Source organism: Pongo abelii, chromosome 3, assembly GCF_028885655.2.
Source record: "Pongo abelii isolate AG06213 chromosome 3, NHGRI_mPonAbe1-v2.0_pri, whole genome shotgun sequence".
Classification (NCBI taxonomy): domain Eukaryota; kingdom Metazoa; phylum Chordata; class Mammalia; order Primates; family Hominidae; genus Pongo; species Pongo abelii.
Window position 1 is genome coordinate 121,087,701 of NC_071988.2, and position 15,242 is coordinate 121,102,942.

At 37.1% G+C, this 15,242-nt stretch overlaps 1 protein-coding gene across 2 annotated transcripts in view; it reads left to right on the forward strand.

Moving 5' to 3' along the window:
• Positions 1–15,242, forward strand: part of MTTP (microsomal triglyceride transfer protein) — a 59,319-nt gene that overhangs the window by 12,767 nt on the left and 31,310 nt on the right. For both annotated transcript variants that reach the window (XM_063723545.1, XM_063723546.1), the window contains exons 2-6: positions 4,783–4,970; positions 6,253–6,396; positions 12,184–12,291; positions 13,761–13,877; positions 14,173–14,312. In XM_063723545.1, the coding sequence (XP_063579615.1) occupies positions 4,783–4,970; positions 6,253–6,396; positions 12,184–12,291; positions 13,761–13,877; positions 14,173–14,312 (697 nt within the window). The remainder of the gene's footprint in view (positions 1–4,782; positions 4,971–6,252; positions 6,397–12,183; positions 12,292–13,760; positions 13,878–14,172; positions 14,313–15,242) is intronic.

Below are 15,242 nucleotides of genomic sequence, written 5' to 3' on the forward strand. Positions count from 1 at the left end.
ATCCCATGCCTCATTGCCTCAAAACTCATCTCTAAATTACCAATGCAACTGTTTGGTAAATCCTCAGATCTGGGTGGATGTTGAGGGCAGGTTAGAATCTAAAGAAAATTGAGGCTGGGTGTGGTGGCTTATGCCTGTGATCCCAGCACTTTGAGAGGCCAAGGTGGGTAGATCACCTGAGGTTGGGAGTTCGAGACCAGCCTGACCAACATGGAGAAACCCCATCTCTATTAAAAACACAAAATTAGCCAGGCGTGGTAGCGCATGCGTGTAATCCCAGCTACTCAGGAGGCTGAGGCAGGAGAATCGCTTGAAACTGGGAGGTGGAGGTTGCAGTGAACTGAGATCACACCATTGCACTCCAGCCTGGGCAACAAGAGCGAAACTCTGTTTCAAAAGAAAAAAAAAAAAAGAAAGGAAGGAAGGAAGGAAGAAAAAAAGGAAAATTGAATGGCAGATTGGAATCTGAAGAGGGTATTAGGATTAGGATAAAAGAGCACATCTATATGATTTGCTGTGTGAACTTTCTAAAGACTCAAGTTTTCCCTACTTTTTCTTGATTATACTTGGTCATGGTTGAACTATTTTCAGCGCCTTCTCTGTGTTTTCCTTATATAGTATTTTTACCTTCTATTTAATTTTGTCACCTTTAAACCTGTACACTTCCTTCATTTCCAGGCTTTCTCTCAATCCCTCACCCCACCCTTACTTTTTAGTCAATTTTTATTAATCATCTTCCAGTTCTTTTTTGTTCTTACCCTTCATCCTCTTTTTTAACTTCTGACCCTTTAGTTTTCTGTTGGGTTCATAAATGCCGTTACCTATCACCCTCGTCATCACTGCTTGTCTCTTCAAACCTCACCAATAACTCAGCTCTGCTTTGTCTTCTTGGCTAACCAGTTATCATAAATGCCATTACCTATCACCCTCGTCATCACTGCTTGTCTCTTCAAACCTCACCAATAACTCAGCTCTGCTTTGTCTTCTTGGCTAACCAGTTATCAGTGATTGTACTCATATAAATCTGACAAAGGAGTATTTAAAAAATATTTCTTGAAGATTCAAAACTCACAGTTTTGTTGCTTTTAAGTCACTTAAAAATTCTAAATGCACTTGAAGGGCAAATGAAAGAGATTCTGACTTTTTTGGCTAATATTAATTTCTGTTTTGGTTTTATCTAACAACAGTTATAAAAAAATATTCTTATACATACTCTGAAGAGCACTATCCTACAAAAGGAATTAGGTCAACAATATAAATGGGACATGCCCCAATGCCCAGTGTTGCCAGATCTCTGCAAAACACAAACAGAGAAATACTTATCAAAAAGGAAAGTATAAGAGGATGACACTCTAGCACAGTCCACCTTATTTGAACCATTTTAGGCTTTATCTCCTGTTGAAAGAGGTAGGAAACAGTTTGGAGGAATAAAGGGCCCATTCTTTTCTGTGCTTTAACATTTCCTACTTATAGTCAAAAATTGATTTATTATATGGCCAGTAAAGTAGAGGTAAGAAAACAAGTGAATAACATAATAGTTTGGAAGGCTTTGGAATTTAGGAAAGGTTACCTTCCTACAAATAACCAGAAGACACCTTAATATAGTCCACAAAACTTGGATTTTGGTAAATTTAAACATCAAATCTGCATTATATTTGCTATGTTGGGTTGAACTTGGAGTCAGCTTCTATCTGCTGTCGCACAATGCTTACTTTTCAGAATTGCTCTGAGGATTAGATAAGACAACATGTATTTCCTTTATACCCTATGTGGAATTTGATAGATGTCATAAAAAGAAGGCCTGACTGAAATATTTTTCCTGACCAGAAAGCCAGTATTTGAACCCGCTATAGAGTCCCCAGTTAAAATGCAGAAGAGATAGAGATAAGAGGGAATCCCAGCCTTCATCCCCTTCAAGGTTTTTCCTGACTCTCTTTGCCTTCTGTGTCTCACACCTCAGCTTCTGCCTGACTTGGTGCTTGGACACAGCTTGGTTTTGTGTATACACATTTAGATCCTTTCATGCTTCCTTCTCCTGGCTCTTCTTGATTCCTATGAAAATCCTCATCCCTTTTCTTTAAAGCTTCGACAGATTATGTGACTTCACTACCCAAAATTCTATGGCAGCGTCCCATCTCACTCAAACTCCCCAAATCTTCCTGCCACCCATAGGTACCTCCTTGACCTCATCTCCTTCACTGTGTCTTTTACTTACTCATTTCCAGCCTCTTTGGTCTCCCTGCTCTTCCTCCATTACACCTGCAGGAGCCCTCCTCAGGGCCTTTGCACTTTCTTTGCACTACTTTCCTCTGTGAGGGGAAGGGGTAGAAAGGGTAGGACTTGGGGGAGGGGATGCCCTTCCCACAGATATGCATGTGGCTCACCGAAAACCTTTGTCCAAAATGTCACCTTTCCACAGAGGTTTTTCTCTCAGCATCTCCATTCCCTTTCCTGCTTCAGTTTTCTTTATGAGCACTTCTAACATACTATGTAACTTGCTTATGTACTCATTTTTTCTATTGCCCTTCTCCATCGCATTTAAATGTAAATTCCAATTTACATTTACAAAGGGTAGAAAATTTACAAAGGGTATTAAATTTACAAAAGGTAGAAACTTTGTCTGCTGGTCGGTTGCGGTGGCTCACACCTGTAATCCCAGCACTTTGGGAGGGTGAGGTGGGTGGATTGCTTGAGCTCAGGAGTTCAAGACCAGCCTGGCCAACAAGGCAAAACCCTGTCTCTACAAAAATACAAAAATTAACTGGGCTTAGTGGCGTGAGTCTGTGGTCCCAACTACTCAGAAGGCTGAGATGGGAGGATCACTTGAGCCTGGAGATGAAGGTTGCAGTGAGCCGAGATCGCACGACTGCACTCCAGCCTGGGTGACAGAGTGAGACCCTGTCTCAAAAAAAAAAAAAAAAAAAGTAAAGAAAGAAGAAGAAACTTTCTCTGCCTTTCTCTGCTTGTTAACTGGTGTAGTCCCAGAGCCTTAAAAAGTAGTTACTATTCAACAGGTACTCACTATATTCTAGTTGAATGAATGAATAAATTTCTAGCTCACTGCCTAGGAATGGAAAATAATTCAACCTATAGTTTTAGAGATACGTAGTATAGATAAGAGCATCATCTTTAGAGACAGACAGCCTGGATTAAAATCATATCTCCAGCCAGATGTGGTAGCTCACATCTATATCACTTTGGGAGGCCGAGGTGGGTGGATTACCTGAGGTGAGGAGTTCAAGACCAGCCTGGCTAACATGGTGAAACCCCGTCTCTACTAAAAATACAAAAATTAGCCGGGCATGGTGGCACACGCCTGTATTCCTAGCTACTCAGGAGGCTGAGGCAGGAGAATTGCTTGAGCGTGGGAGATGGAGGTTGCAGTGAACTGAAATGGTGCCACTGCACTCTAGCCTGGCTGACAGAGTGACACTCTGTCTCAAAAAAAAAAAAAAAAAAAAAAAAAGACTCATGTCTCTATGATGAATTACCTGAGTGACCTTAGGTAAATTATATAGTTTCTGTGTCCCCTCAGTCTCTTCATCTATAAAGGACTAATAATAGTGCCTACCTCATTAGATTTTTGTGAGGATTAAATAAATTAATACACATAACATGCAGATGATGGATTTTTGACCATTTCCTCTGGGCAAGTATGTGCTGTCGTAGGTAGAGGAGACAGTGAACAGATTGTTACTGTGTAGGTGGGTAAGGCCTTTTCAGAGGTTTTCTTAATTTTTTGGCATTGCAAAGTAATTTTTGCTATCACCTTTCTCAGCTGCTTTGCTTCTTGTCTAGTCACCCCAAACCCCTTTTCTGTCACTCTCCCCATATGTATATTTCCTGAGAGAAAAAAAGATTATGGTTGCGTGTTATAGTAAACTGGGCAATGCAACCCCATTAGCATTGAGGAATAAGGTAAACTGAAGTCTTTTTTAACTATCTCCTGAGAGCCATAGATAGAAAATATACAAAAGAAAAAAGCTTTATGTGACCATACATTTTAAGTCATCTCTGGGAAAGACTTGCTCCTTGGCATTTCTTTGGGCTAGGTAAACTGTATTGGCTACTGTGTGAACTCATTCATACATCAGTTTTCTTGGCTCACAGTACAGATTTGTATACTATTTGATCTTTTTAAATTATCCCATGCCAACTTTAAGCCTGTACTAAGATTTCATATAGTAAAACATTATTTTATTTGGGCACATCTAATTTAAAGTTACATATGTGCAATGCTGAAATGTACCTTTGTACTAAAAGTTTGATAATTACATTAATAGAGTAAATTACACTGAAGAGATGTTTCTTAAATATCAAAAATATCCAAATTAAAGAACTTCCTTCTAACCACTAAAATTACCTTGGCATTGATCTGCTTGCATTTAAATAATACATTAATTATGAATGGCTCATATTAAATTTATAAACCAAATCCTGGTGGGTCCTCTACTTGAAATCATGTTCATATAATTAAGAGAAATACAATGGCATTTATACAAAAAAAACTCAAAATATCTATAGTTCAACCATGGCACTATCTGATAAGTCATTAGGAATACAAAGTAAGTTTCTCTGAAATGGGAGCTTATTTGTTTGTTTTTTGTTTGTTTATCTATGTTTTTCAAGTCAATGATTTCAGCAGATGAAGTAGAACCTTGTTTCAATCAGCGAATATTTACCAAGCTTCCTGAGCCCCACTGTGGTAGAGAGATGCACTGATGGTGAGACAGCATGTTCCCTTACAATGAAAACTGGATATGTGTCATTATCTTTATGCAGGTCACACAACTGGTCTCTCATTAAATAATGACCGGCTGTACAAGCTCACGTACTCCACTGAAGTTCTTCTTGATCGGGGCAAAGGAAAACTGCAAGACAGCATGGGCTACCGCATTTCCTCCAACGTGGATGTGGCCTTACTATGGAGGAATCCTGATGGTGATGATGACCAATTGATCCAAATCACGGTGGGCATTTTCTACCAGATAAATGCATAGATTAGATGTCAGAAGTTTTTGAGAAGTGTACCATTGGGCAACACTTGTATTGGGTTCCTGGTTATACATCCATTTAGTTTCTTATCTATCACCAAAACAAGCAGTTCTATGTATTTAAAGGTTTTGCTGATGAAAAGTGAACTGATCTTTCCAAGTTATTGAAACAGACAGTAGAAGGTATATACTGGTAAACAACCACAATATGGTGTTCAATTCTATAGATCATATTAATAGGGACATTATACTAGAGTCTTTTCAAAATATTCTGGGAGAGAAGGGTCAATAATCCATGTTGTATGAAAAACAATTTAGACCACTCTGACTCAAGAGGAGATCCAGTTAGGAGGTTCCTGCATTCCTTGATACAACAGGTGGAATTACTGAAGAGAGAGTAAACCTAGTCTATGTTCTTCCTGAGGAAGGAAACAAGTACTCCCCTGAATAAGAGTGTTTGGTCAGTTAAAATGGTTTAGATTTATGTGTTGAGAAGGGAGGTCAAATTAGATGGTCTCTGGGGACTTTTCCAATTGTAATATATGGTGATTCCCTTATTTGCTTCTCCATAACCTAAAGATAATAGATTCCTTGAGTAAAGTCAGTTATTCTTCTACATCTTGGTGTGAAACAGGCACATAGGACAAAGTACTTGGAACAAGTAGTTGCTGGTGTCCTTTATATTGAGGTGTCATAGCAATACATTTACAAGTGATATTTGCTTCTTTGGATGTCTCTAATTGCTCTTGTGTTTTCCAGGTTAGATCAAAGCATCATCATCCATCTCTCTGAGCCATTTCTCAATACAACAGTAAACTATTCTCCAGAAAACATTATATTCCTCCTTATTCAGTAATTAGACTTTATTTTTATTTACACAGATGAGGTAGAATGGGGCAGGGGTCCTTTTCAACAAGTGGTAAAGAAAGTGAAGTGATCAGGCAGACAGCAACCAAACAAAACAAATGAAGAGTGGCAATGATAGGAAAGAACCACATTCAAGTCACAGTTATTTTAAGCCTAAAGTCACAGAATTCTTTAAGTATTGCTATTTTTTGCCTTATTAAAAAACCTAGTTTTTAAATACCTTGTCCATTCTTTTAAAGTGAGTGGCAAGGTCCTATAAATCATGAACTGAAAAATGGCAGAAGAAATTGTGGCCAACTCTGTCCGTTTCTTTATCATTTTATTTTCAGAGAGACTCTGATGAAGACAGACACAGGAAGTTTTTTTAACAGGTTTCTTTCTGTTACTCCAGATGAAGGATGTAAATGTTGAAAATGTGAATCAGCAGAGAGGAGAGAAGAGCATCTTCAAAGGAAAAAGTCCATCTAAAATCATGGGAAAGGAAAACTTGGAAGCTCTGCAAAGACCTATGCTCCTTCATCTAATCCATGGAAAGGTAAAGGGGCGTTTAGGTTCCACAACTTTTTCTCCAACTTCATATTTTTCTTCCCTTCAGTAGATATTATTTTGAGGTAATCACATTGTAACTACTTTTATGGTAAATGGAATTTATTCAAGAACTAAAGAACAGAGATTGTAAATTAAATGTTTCCAAACTAAATCAATGCCCTGGGTTCCCTTACATTTACTAGCCAATTTGTTTCCTATTTTTCTGGAAATCTTTATAGTAGAATCAATTATTTATTTATTGATGAAAGGCATTATTAAAAGGTAAATTTCTCATCAAATTATAAGGGATTACAAACATAATGTAACAAAGCAAGTCATCAAAGCATGATTGGATGAATTCAGGAAAGGAGACAAATTATGAGACTGAAATGATCCAACTTAGATTAGTAATATTGATTTGTTATGAGATTATCGATATCTGGCTAAAGTACAAGGTTAAAGCTTTTAAAAGGGTATGACAAGTCTAGAGTTTTTTAAAGCCTTTAGAAATTATTTTAAAACTATGACATGGAAAAGCATTTTATATATTAAAATAATGATTGAACACTTTATAATATCCATTTGAAAATCTGTTTTAAAAATTCTATGTGTGCATTACTTATAGCTTGATTATAGTGAATTAAAATGGTCTTAATAAATTTGGAATTGAGAAACAATTGTGATAAGTTGATTATTAGGCATTACATATGTGTGTTTATGAAAATTACAGATAGTGTGTTGACATACATAAAAATGTGTCTAAAGATGAGAGCTCAATTTTAGGAACAAAAGCAGGAAAACAGAAAGGGAACATTAGAGTTATAATTCCATACATCTCTAAAATTTCACTTTCTAAATTCAAAATAAAGAAAAACTGATCTTTATATACTGATAAAGTAATACTTTATTTATTTTCAACTGAAGTATTTGAAAACAAATACTTTGGACATTTCATATATATATATTGCTAATCATGATGCACATTTTTATATGAAGTTCTAAAAAGGAACTCACAAGAAGAAATCTTGTGTTTTCACCTCGCCTACAACCAAATATGAATCACTATCTTCAAGAATGCTTTCTCTTCCTTCTCCACTTGTCAAAATACTTGCCATGTTTCTGACTGCTCACATGCCATTTCTGTCATAAAGTTCACACTCTTCCAGCCAGCTGGAAATAACCATCACTCTTTAGAATACTCTTAGCACTTTGCAGCTCACTCATGACCCTTATCACTTTCTTTTTGGCCATTTGTGTTCATTGCTAGATTATGGGTGTTGGATAGAAAAAATCCAATTCCTCTTTGTATTTCAGCCTCTTCCCCTCACCTCCATGCCCTTCCACTCCCTCCTTCCCCAAAGCACCCAGAATTATGCCTTGCATTGAATATTTTATGAAGCCTTCTCCGACATCTTTCCAAACCCCTGGGCCTATTTCTATCAAAGCGTTTATCACAGTGTATTGTCACTCTCCTTTTATGTCTTGGCTCTCCACATTCAGAATAAGTTTCTCATGGGCAGAGTTGTATCTGTCTATTCAGCACCTTGCTCATAGGGGAGACTGAATATAGATACTTCTAAAATAAAGGATAAACAAATAAGATTATATGGGGCTCAACTGAGTTGAACTTTGATAAAGGTTTTACTTATTGTTTACTTAATAATAGCTAAAACAAACTAAGCACTTACTGTGTGCTAGGTGCTGACTAAAGGCATTACACGAATTGTCTCTTTTATTCTTGTAATGGCCCTGAGCAGTAAGGGCTGCCTTATCAACCTCTTGTGATAGATGAAGAACCAAAGTTAAGAAAAGTTAGGAAATTTGCCTATGGTCATACAACTGGCAGGTGGTGGAGTTGGGATTTGAAATAGAGTCTACGCTCAAACTTCTATGTCAATTGTCTTCCAGCTGGAAAGTATTTGGAGAAATGCCTGCCTCTTTGGTTGACTTGTAGTGTTCCTTATTTACATCATGAGATCAGTTGACTTATTTGATTTTCTTATGGCTCAACTTTGTTAACAACACGAAATATTGTTATTTTCTTCTCTGAGCTTCCAATGTGGCAAGACACTTGAGTTCCTAGATATTATTTGCATTTATAATCTTAATGACAACCAATCATTTTATAGCTCCTTTGGTAGCAGCTGAGTACAAAGTCTTCTGCTACACACATGAAAGGACTCAGTACCCTCACTGTTCAAAGGCTGGGATGGAACTGCCACATCATTATTTTAGTAACTGCAATGGGCCAATTCTAGAGGAGCTATGATTTGCGATGATTTACTGTAACCACAGGTTAAAGTACATCATCGTATCTTTCAAGTATATAATAAAATATTTGTTGGAAAAAAACTTAACAATGAGGACTAAGAAGCCAACAGGAAGTTTTGGCCATTTCACTGTCAGAAAGATCATTACTTAAATTATCATTTCAGTTTACTATGAGAGAAATTATGGACAGGCAGAGTAAGGCTATGGACAGGCTATTTTCTTAGAGAGCATTTTCTACCATAGGCTCAAATTAAGTTGTGCTCCCTGAAGTTTCTGAGATTTCAAGGATGCTCATCAGCATGTAATTTTTGTCCTTCCGGACCTCCCCCTGTCTCCCTTTCCCTTCTGAGGCTCTCATGTTTACATTTTAAAAGAGAGTCCATTAAAATACTTAGATACATATTCATTGCACATCTTCTTTTTTCCATGCCCACTCATCTTCCCTACATAAGTGGGCATGACTCTAGTTTTGTCTACAAATCATTAAGTTGTAAACGTGACAGTTATCTGATTAAGTTGATTAATGCTAACGAGTGAAAGATGCCTCAAGTTATACCATGGATTCTTTTTTTGGCCTGAAATGCTGCTCCAATTAACTGGATAATTACCAGATTTCCATTTCTGGTTTTGGCTTTGTGTTGATTAAATTAGCCACGTGGCTGCTGAGTCAGACCTTTATTTTGTATTGTTTCCAGGCATTGATTTGCTCTCTAAATCAGCATGGCTCTTGTACACACACTGAACTGCCACAAGAAATGCGACATCTTGAAAGTCCTTCTGAAATTTGTTGTATATTTCTTTACTTGTTTGTTCTCCAGTGTGTCATTTCCTAGACATGCTCTGTCTTAGATAGATATCAAAGATAAAATTACTAATCTTTGTTTGCTGGGATTCTTTTTATTATTTTTATTGTTTGGCCACTTAATGGAATTTAGTCTCCTCTTATTCTTAAAATAAATGTAAAGGAAGGTGGGGAGAAAGGCATCTTCTTCCTAAGGAAAAAACAATATGAATGATGCCTACCTATTTCAAGAGGAAACCGGCCCCTCATATTTGGCTGGAAGAGGCACTGCACCACCTTCCCAGCCATTTTACCCAGTCTCCCTCTAGCTGTGGTTTCCTTGGGTTAAAGACTTCGTTTGTAACCAGGTCGTACCTGCTGCTGTTCTTTGGAAACTCTGAGTACTGTGAATTTAGATAAGAACCCTGTGCTCTTGGATGTTCAGAACTAATTTCATTCCTGAATGAAGTAATCAACTTTATGGCCTGAGTATAATAAAACGTACTCAGTTCCTGTTGTGAAATAATAAATTTAAGATTATTGCTGTGACAGCCATGTGGCTTGAACTGCAAAATTCTGATTTCAAATTATTATTTTTTAAATGATTGCAAGGCAGCTCAATTCTAACAGTTTTGACATTTAGCTGGTATGGATATCAGTACTATCTTCACTTTGGATCTCATCAGTCTACACTAAAGAAACAAAATTTAGGCCCTAGAAGTAGCAGTCACATAAAAGAAAAAGAGATGTGTTCATTTTTCTAGTTCTGGGGAAGCAATAAAAACTAATAGAAAGGATGAAAAAAACTTTTTTCTTTGTGTCTCACAGTTTATATCTATCATTCAGCCTGCCAGGAGGGAAAAAGGGCTCTAACACCATTTTCTAAGGGATCCAGAGGTCAAGATCAAAACTTGATCCATTACAGTGGGTCAGTAACAGATAAGCACTGAACCTTATGCACAGTCCAAAGATTAAATCCAAGAACTGGGTTTCCTTACCTTTTAGGTAAAACTTTAAAAATAGCTCAGGTACATTTTGTAGCCTGGAAGGAAAGTGACATAGTGGTGACAATACTGGTATTTTTCCCACTTAGGAGATCTTGCTTTCTAAAGTATTTAAGGTTCATACCAAAAAGACATGGGCCATATAGACATGTGTGCATTGCCACTGAGTGAACACTTCTGACTATTTTGGGGCAACCTAGTTATGAACTTCTAATGGTCATGATATCTGGAGATACACTTCCAAATATTTGAAAAGGAAATTACACTGTGATTATTAGAGGAAGGAGATACAGGTTACAAAATAGAACTTCAGAAACTCAGGCTTGGGTCTGAGATATTGCCAGTGATTTGTTTGAGAATATGACACTGTGAATTTTCAGACACTGAGGTCATTATTCCAGTTCCTTTCTAAGTAGGACAAACACTATTCCAACATTTATAGGTTAGTGCAGTCTAATGACTAAAACTGATTGCCAGATAAAGTACCTAGTAAATCTATCACTAGGCAGAGTATATGTAGGAAGTAAAAATAGAGATTTGAGACACTTGTTTGGATAATTCAGGAAAAGTATTCTCTTCTTCTAAGGCACAAGAGAGTTTTCATGTAGACTAAATTACTGAGCTTGGTATTATTTGGATTCATTGCATAGCTATTGAGCTTTATGTTTTACTTTAGAAGCTATGGTTGGTTTTAAAGAGTACTAGGAAGGCATTCAGGATATTTCTGGTAGAAATGCTCAGCTATAATTATCTTAGACCTTGGGAATTTTTACAGGGAACATGTATCTATCCTCTATTTCTAAATTGTGTGATGTGTATCAAGTCTACAGGGTGAAAACCAGCAAGGTGATTTCCATTAAATTCGCTTTGTACTTTTATCCTTGTTTCTTAAACATTAGTTAAATTATCAAAATGGCAAAAGACACTTATCATCTCTGTGCCTATAAATATCAAAGATGATAAAACAAAGCTAAGTGGCTTACTATTCCTGCCAAATCATAGTCACCCTCCTCATTTCAACCTCCTTTCTCTGCCTTTTGATGGAAACCTCAAAGCAGTGCCTGGGGCAGGTTATGCAGCAGTAGCAATCTCAACCTCAAATTTTCCTGCCTTCTGAATATATATGTATACACACACACACACACACACACATATATATATATATATATATATATATTTACCCAATACCAACATAAATGCTCTGGAGGGTGGAAAACATTGCCCCTGTGAAATGTTGACCATGGGTATTATGGCCATGCCTGGGGCCTTGCAATAGCCCATAAAGGCTGTGCCATCTCAGGAATCTCAAAGGTAGTGATTGCCATTTTTGTCCAAGAACCTTTTTATTTGCTATTATTTTAAACCTTAGTTGTTTTTTGTTTCAAGCACTGTTACAGGTAGAGAACATGCTGACATGTTCAAACAGAATGTTCATCATTTCTCTTCCCTGGGCCATCCTTGTTTTCATGAGGCTCCCAGCCTATATCAGTGCTCTTTCCTAATGCTGTGCCCATCATGCAAGAGCCTTCATTATCAGTCTCCCTAAACTTCATATTCTGATGGTCTCAGAGATTTAAATAGCTTCTTTTCACAAAAAGGAAATTCCAGATTTGGAGTGTCAGATCTCTTTCTCCCAGGATTAATACAGGTAAGAATCTGACCTTGCCTGACACTTATTTAAATCTGATAAATGATGCATTTTTGCTTCATTTGTGTTCTGTTCCCCTCTCCCCACCAGGTCAAAGAGTTCTACTCGTATCAAAATGAAGCAGTGGCCATAGAAAATATCAAGAGAGGCCTGGCTAGCCTATTTCAGACACAGTTAAGCTCTGGAACCACCAATGAGGTACTTACCAATATTATTAAGGATTCAGCATCTCAATAAAGTTTGTAAGGATTTCTACTTACACAATTTCAGTAGAAGAGTTACTACTAAGGTAATGCTCAGAAAAGGTGAGTTGTGTAGTGAAGTCGCATTTGCCTGTGAAACAATTGCCACTTATCCCAATGTTTTGTTAATTAATTACAAGGTAGAGAGAATTAGAAATATTTATACTAAAGGAGCTTCGTGGGGATCATTCCAGTGGTTCCCAGACATCACTGTGCATGACTGTACCATGGAGGGGCTTGTTACAAATATAGATTCCCTATATTCATCCCAGAGATTCTAATTCAGTAGATCGGAGAGGACCTGAACATCTTTTTTTTTTGAGATGGAATCTCACTCTGTGGCCCAGGCTGGAGTGCAATGGCACAATCTCGGCTCACTGCAACCTCTGCCTCCCAGGTTCAAGTGATTCTCCTGCCTCACCCTCCCAAGTAGCTGGGATTACAGGTGTGTGCCACCATGCCCAGCTTGTATTTTTAGTAGAGATAGTCTTTCACCATGTCGGCCAGGCTGGTATTGAACTCCTGACCTCAGATGATCCACCCGCCTTGGCCTCCCAAAGTGCTGGGATTACAAGCATGAGTCACCGCGCTTGGTCAAACATCTGTATTTTAACAGTCTTTGTGGATTATTTGGATGCATTGTCAATGTAGGGAACCACTGGTCTATACCAACACTGTTCATTTTGCAAAAGAAGAAACTAGAGAAGTTAGGTGGATCTTCCAGTATCATACCTGGAGTCAAGGCTGGAGTCCAAGTTTCTTAGACTGAATTCAACCAGCCCATGAGTGGGTGAAAAATCTGATGGTAGGGTTGGACCAAAAGAACGTTGGTTAGCTTGCTAGAAAAGAGACCTCTGCTTCTGTGATGCTGGCAGAGGCCCCAGGAAAAAGCTCAGAGAAGCTTGACAGAGTCTGTATTGGGTTACATTTGCCTAAACTCAAACTGATGATGTAGCTAATGATGATTTGAGTTAATCCCACCGGATTTTAATTAATCCCACAGGATTTTAAGAATTTCTAATCATGTTCAGCTAGTTGAAGTTACACAAACACACACCACACACACACACAATCTAGATACAGGATTAACAATCAACTCCCTTGCCACAGAATTACCCATTTATCCGAAGTTTCAATTATTACTGGCCATTTGTCTAACTTTAATTGGATTTAGAGAGAAGTAGGAAATCCCACATTATTCGTGAAAAAAATGAGAAGGTGCTATTAAGACACTCAACCAAAGAGAATGGGAGGGAATCAACGAGCTACCAGAAACCTTGTTCTTGTCTTTGTATTTTATCATCCTGGGGGAGAAAAAAAGTCCCCTATGGCCTATTAGAGACCTCAATTTTCAAGCCACTTCTCATTAGAATTCAAATGGCCCACAAGGAATCCCAAGCATTATGCCCTTGCCTTTCTTTTTAGGTAGATATCTCTGGAAATTGTAAAGTGACCTACCAGGCTCATCAAGACAAAGTGATCAAAATTAAGGCCTTGGATTCATGCAAAATAGCGAGGTCTGGATTTACGACCCCAAATCAGGTATGATAGATGTCACTTTCTTTGAGGCATTCAAATAATTATATTTTGTAGAGATTAATGTAATAGAAAAATAAAGTAGAAATAGAATTTTGAAACATTTGTAATTTTCAGTTTAGGCTACAAATTCACACATATGTAATGAATAGACCCATTTCAATAAGTTGTAGGTGTTAGTAATGAGGGATGGGTGTAATGGGGAAGCTGTTTGTAGACTGAAAGACAGTTTGCTATTTGACTTGATTCGATAATTTAAACGATGATTACTTGTTGTAAAGATGGCTATTTATTTATTTAGGTCTTGGGTGTCAGTTCAAAAGCTACATCTGTCACCACCTATAAGATAGAAGACAGCTTTGTTATAGCTGTGCTTGCTGAAGAAACACACACTTTTGGACTGAATTTCCTACAAACCATTAAGGGGAAAATAGTATCAAAGTAAGATAATGCTAAAATTTTTATTTTCTTTGCTATTCTTTGTTATATTATTATACTTGATTTGTAAATAGATCTGTGTTTGTGTTTGTGTGTGTGTGTGTGTGTGTGTAGTCATGCATTGCTTAACAATGGGAATAAGTTCTGAGAAATGCATTGTTAGGCAATTTCATCACTGTGCAAACATCATAGAGTATACATACACAAACTTAGATGGCATAGCCTACACTACATTATATGGTATAGCCTATTGCTCCTAGGCTACAAACCTGTATAGCATATTGCTGTACTGCATACTGTAGACAATTAAACACAATGGCAAGTTTTTGCGTATCTAAACATAGAAAAAGTCAGCAAAAAAATACAGTATAAAAGATACTATGTAGGTGTACCTTTATTTATAAAAGGTACATAAATGAAATTTGCAGGGCTGAAAGTTGCTCTGGATGAATCACCAAATGAGCACTGAGTGAATGTCATAGACTAGGACATCACTATACACTACTGTAGACTTTATAAACACTGTACACTTATGCTACACTGAATTTCTAAAAAACTTTTTTCCTCCATCAAAAATTAACCTTAGCTTACTGTAACATTTTTACATTAAAAACTTTTTAATTTTTGTTAACTTTTGAACTGCTCTGTAATAACACATAGTTTAAAACACATTGTACAGATGTACAAAAATATTTTTTCTTTAAATCTGTATTCTATAAGCTTTTTTCTATTTTTAAATTTTTTATTTTTATTTTTTACTTTTAAAAATTTCTGGTTAAAAATTAAGACATAAACATATATATTAGCCTAGGCCTACACAAGGTCAGGATCATCAATATCACTGTCTTCCTTCAGTGGAAGGCACTTACAACCTCCAAATGTTGTCTCACTGAAAGGTCTTCAGGTGCAATAACATACATAGAACTGTCACTT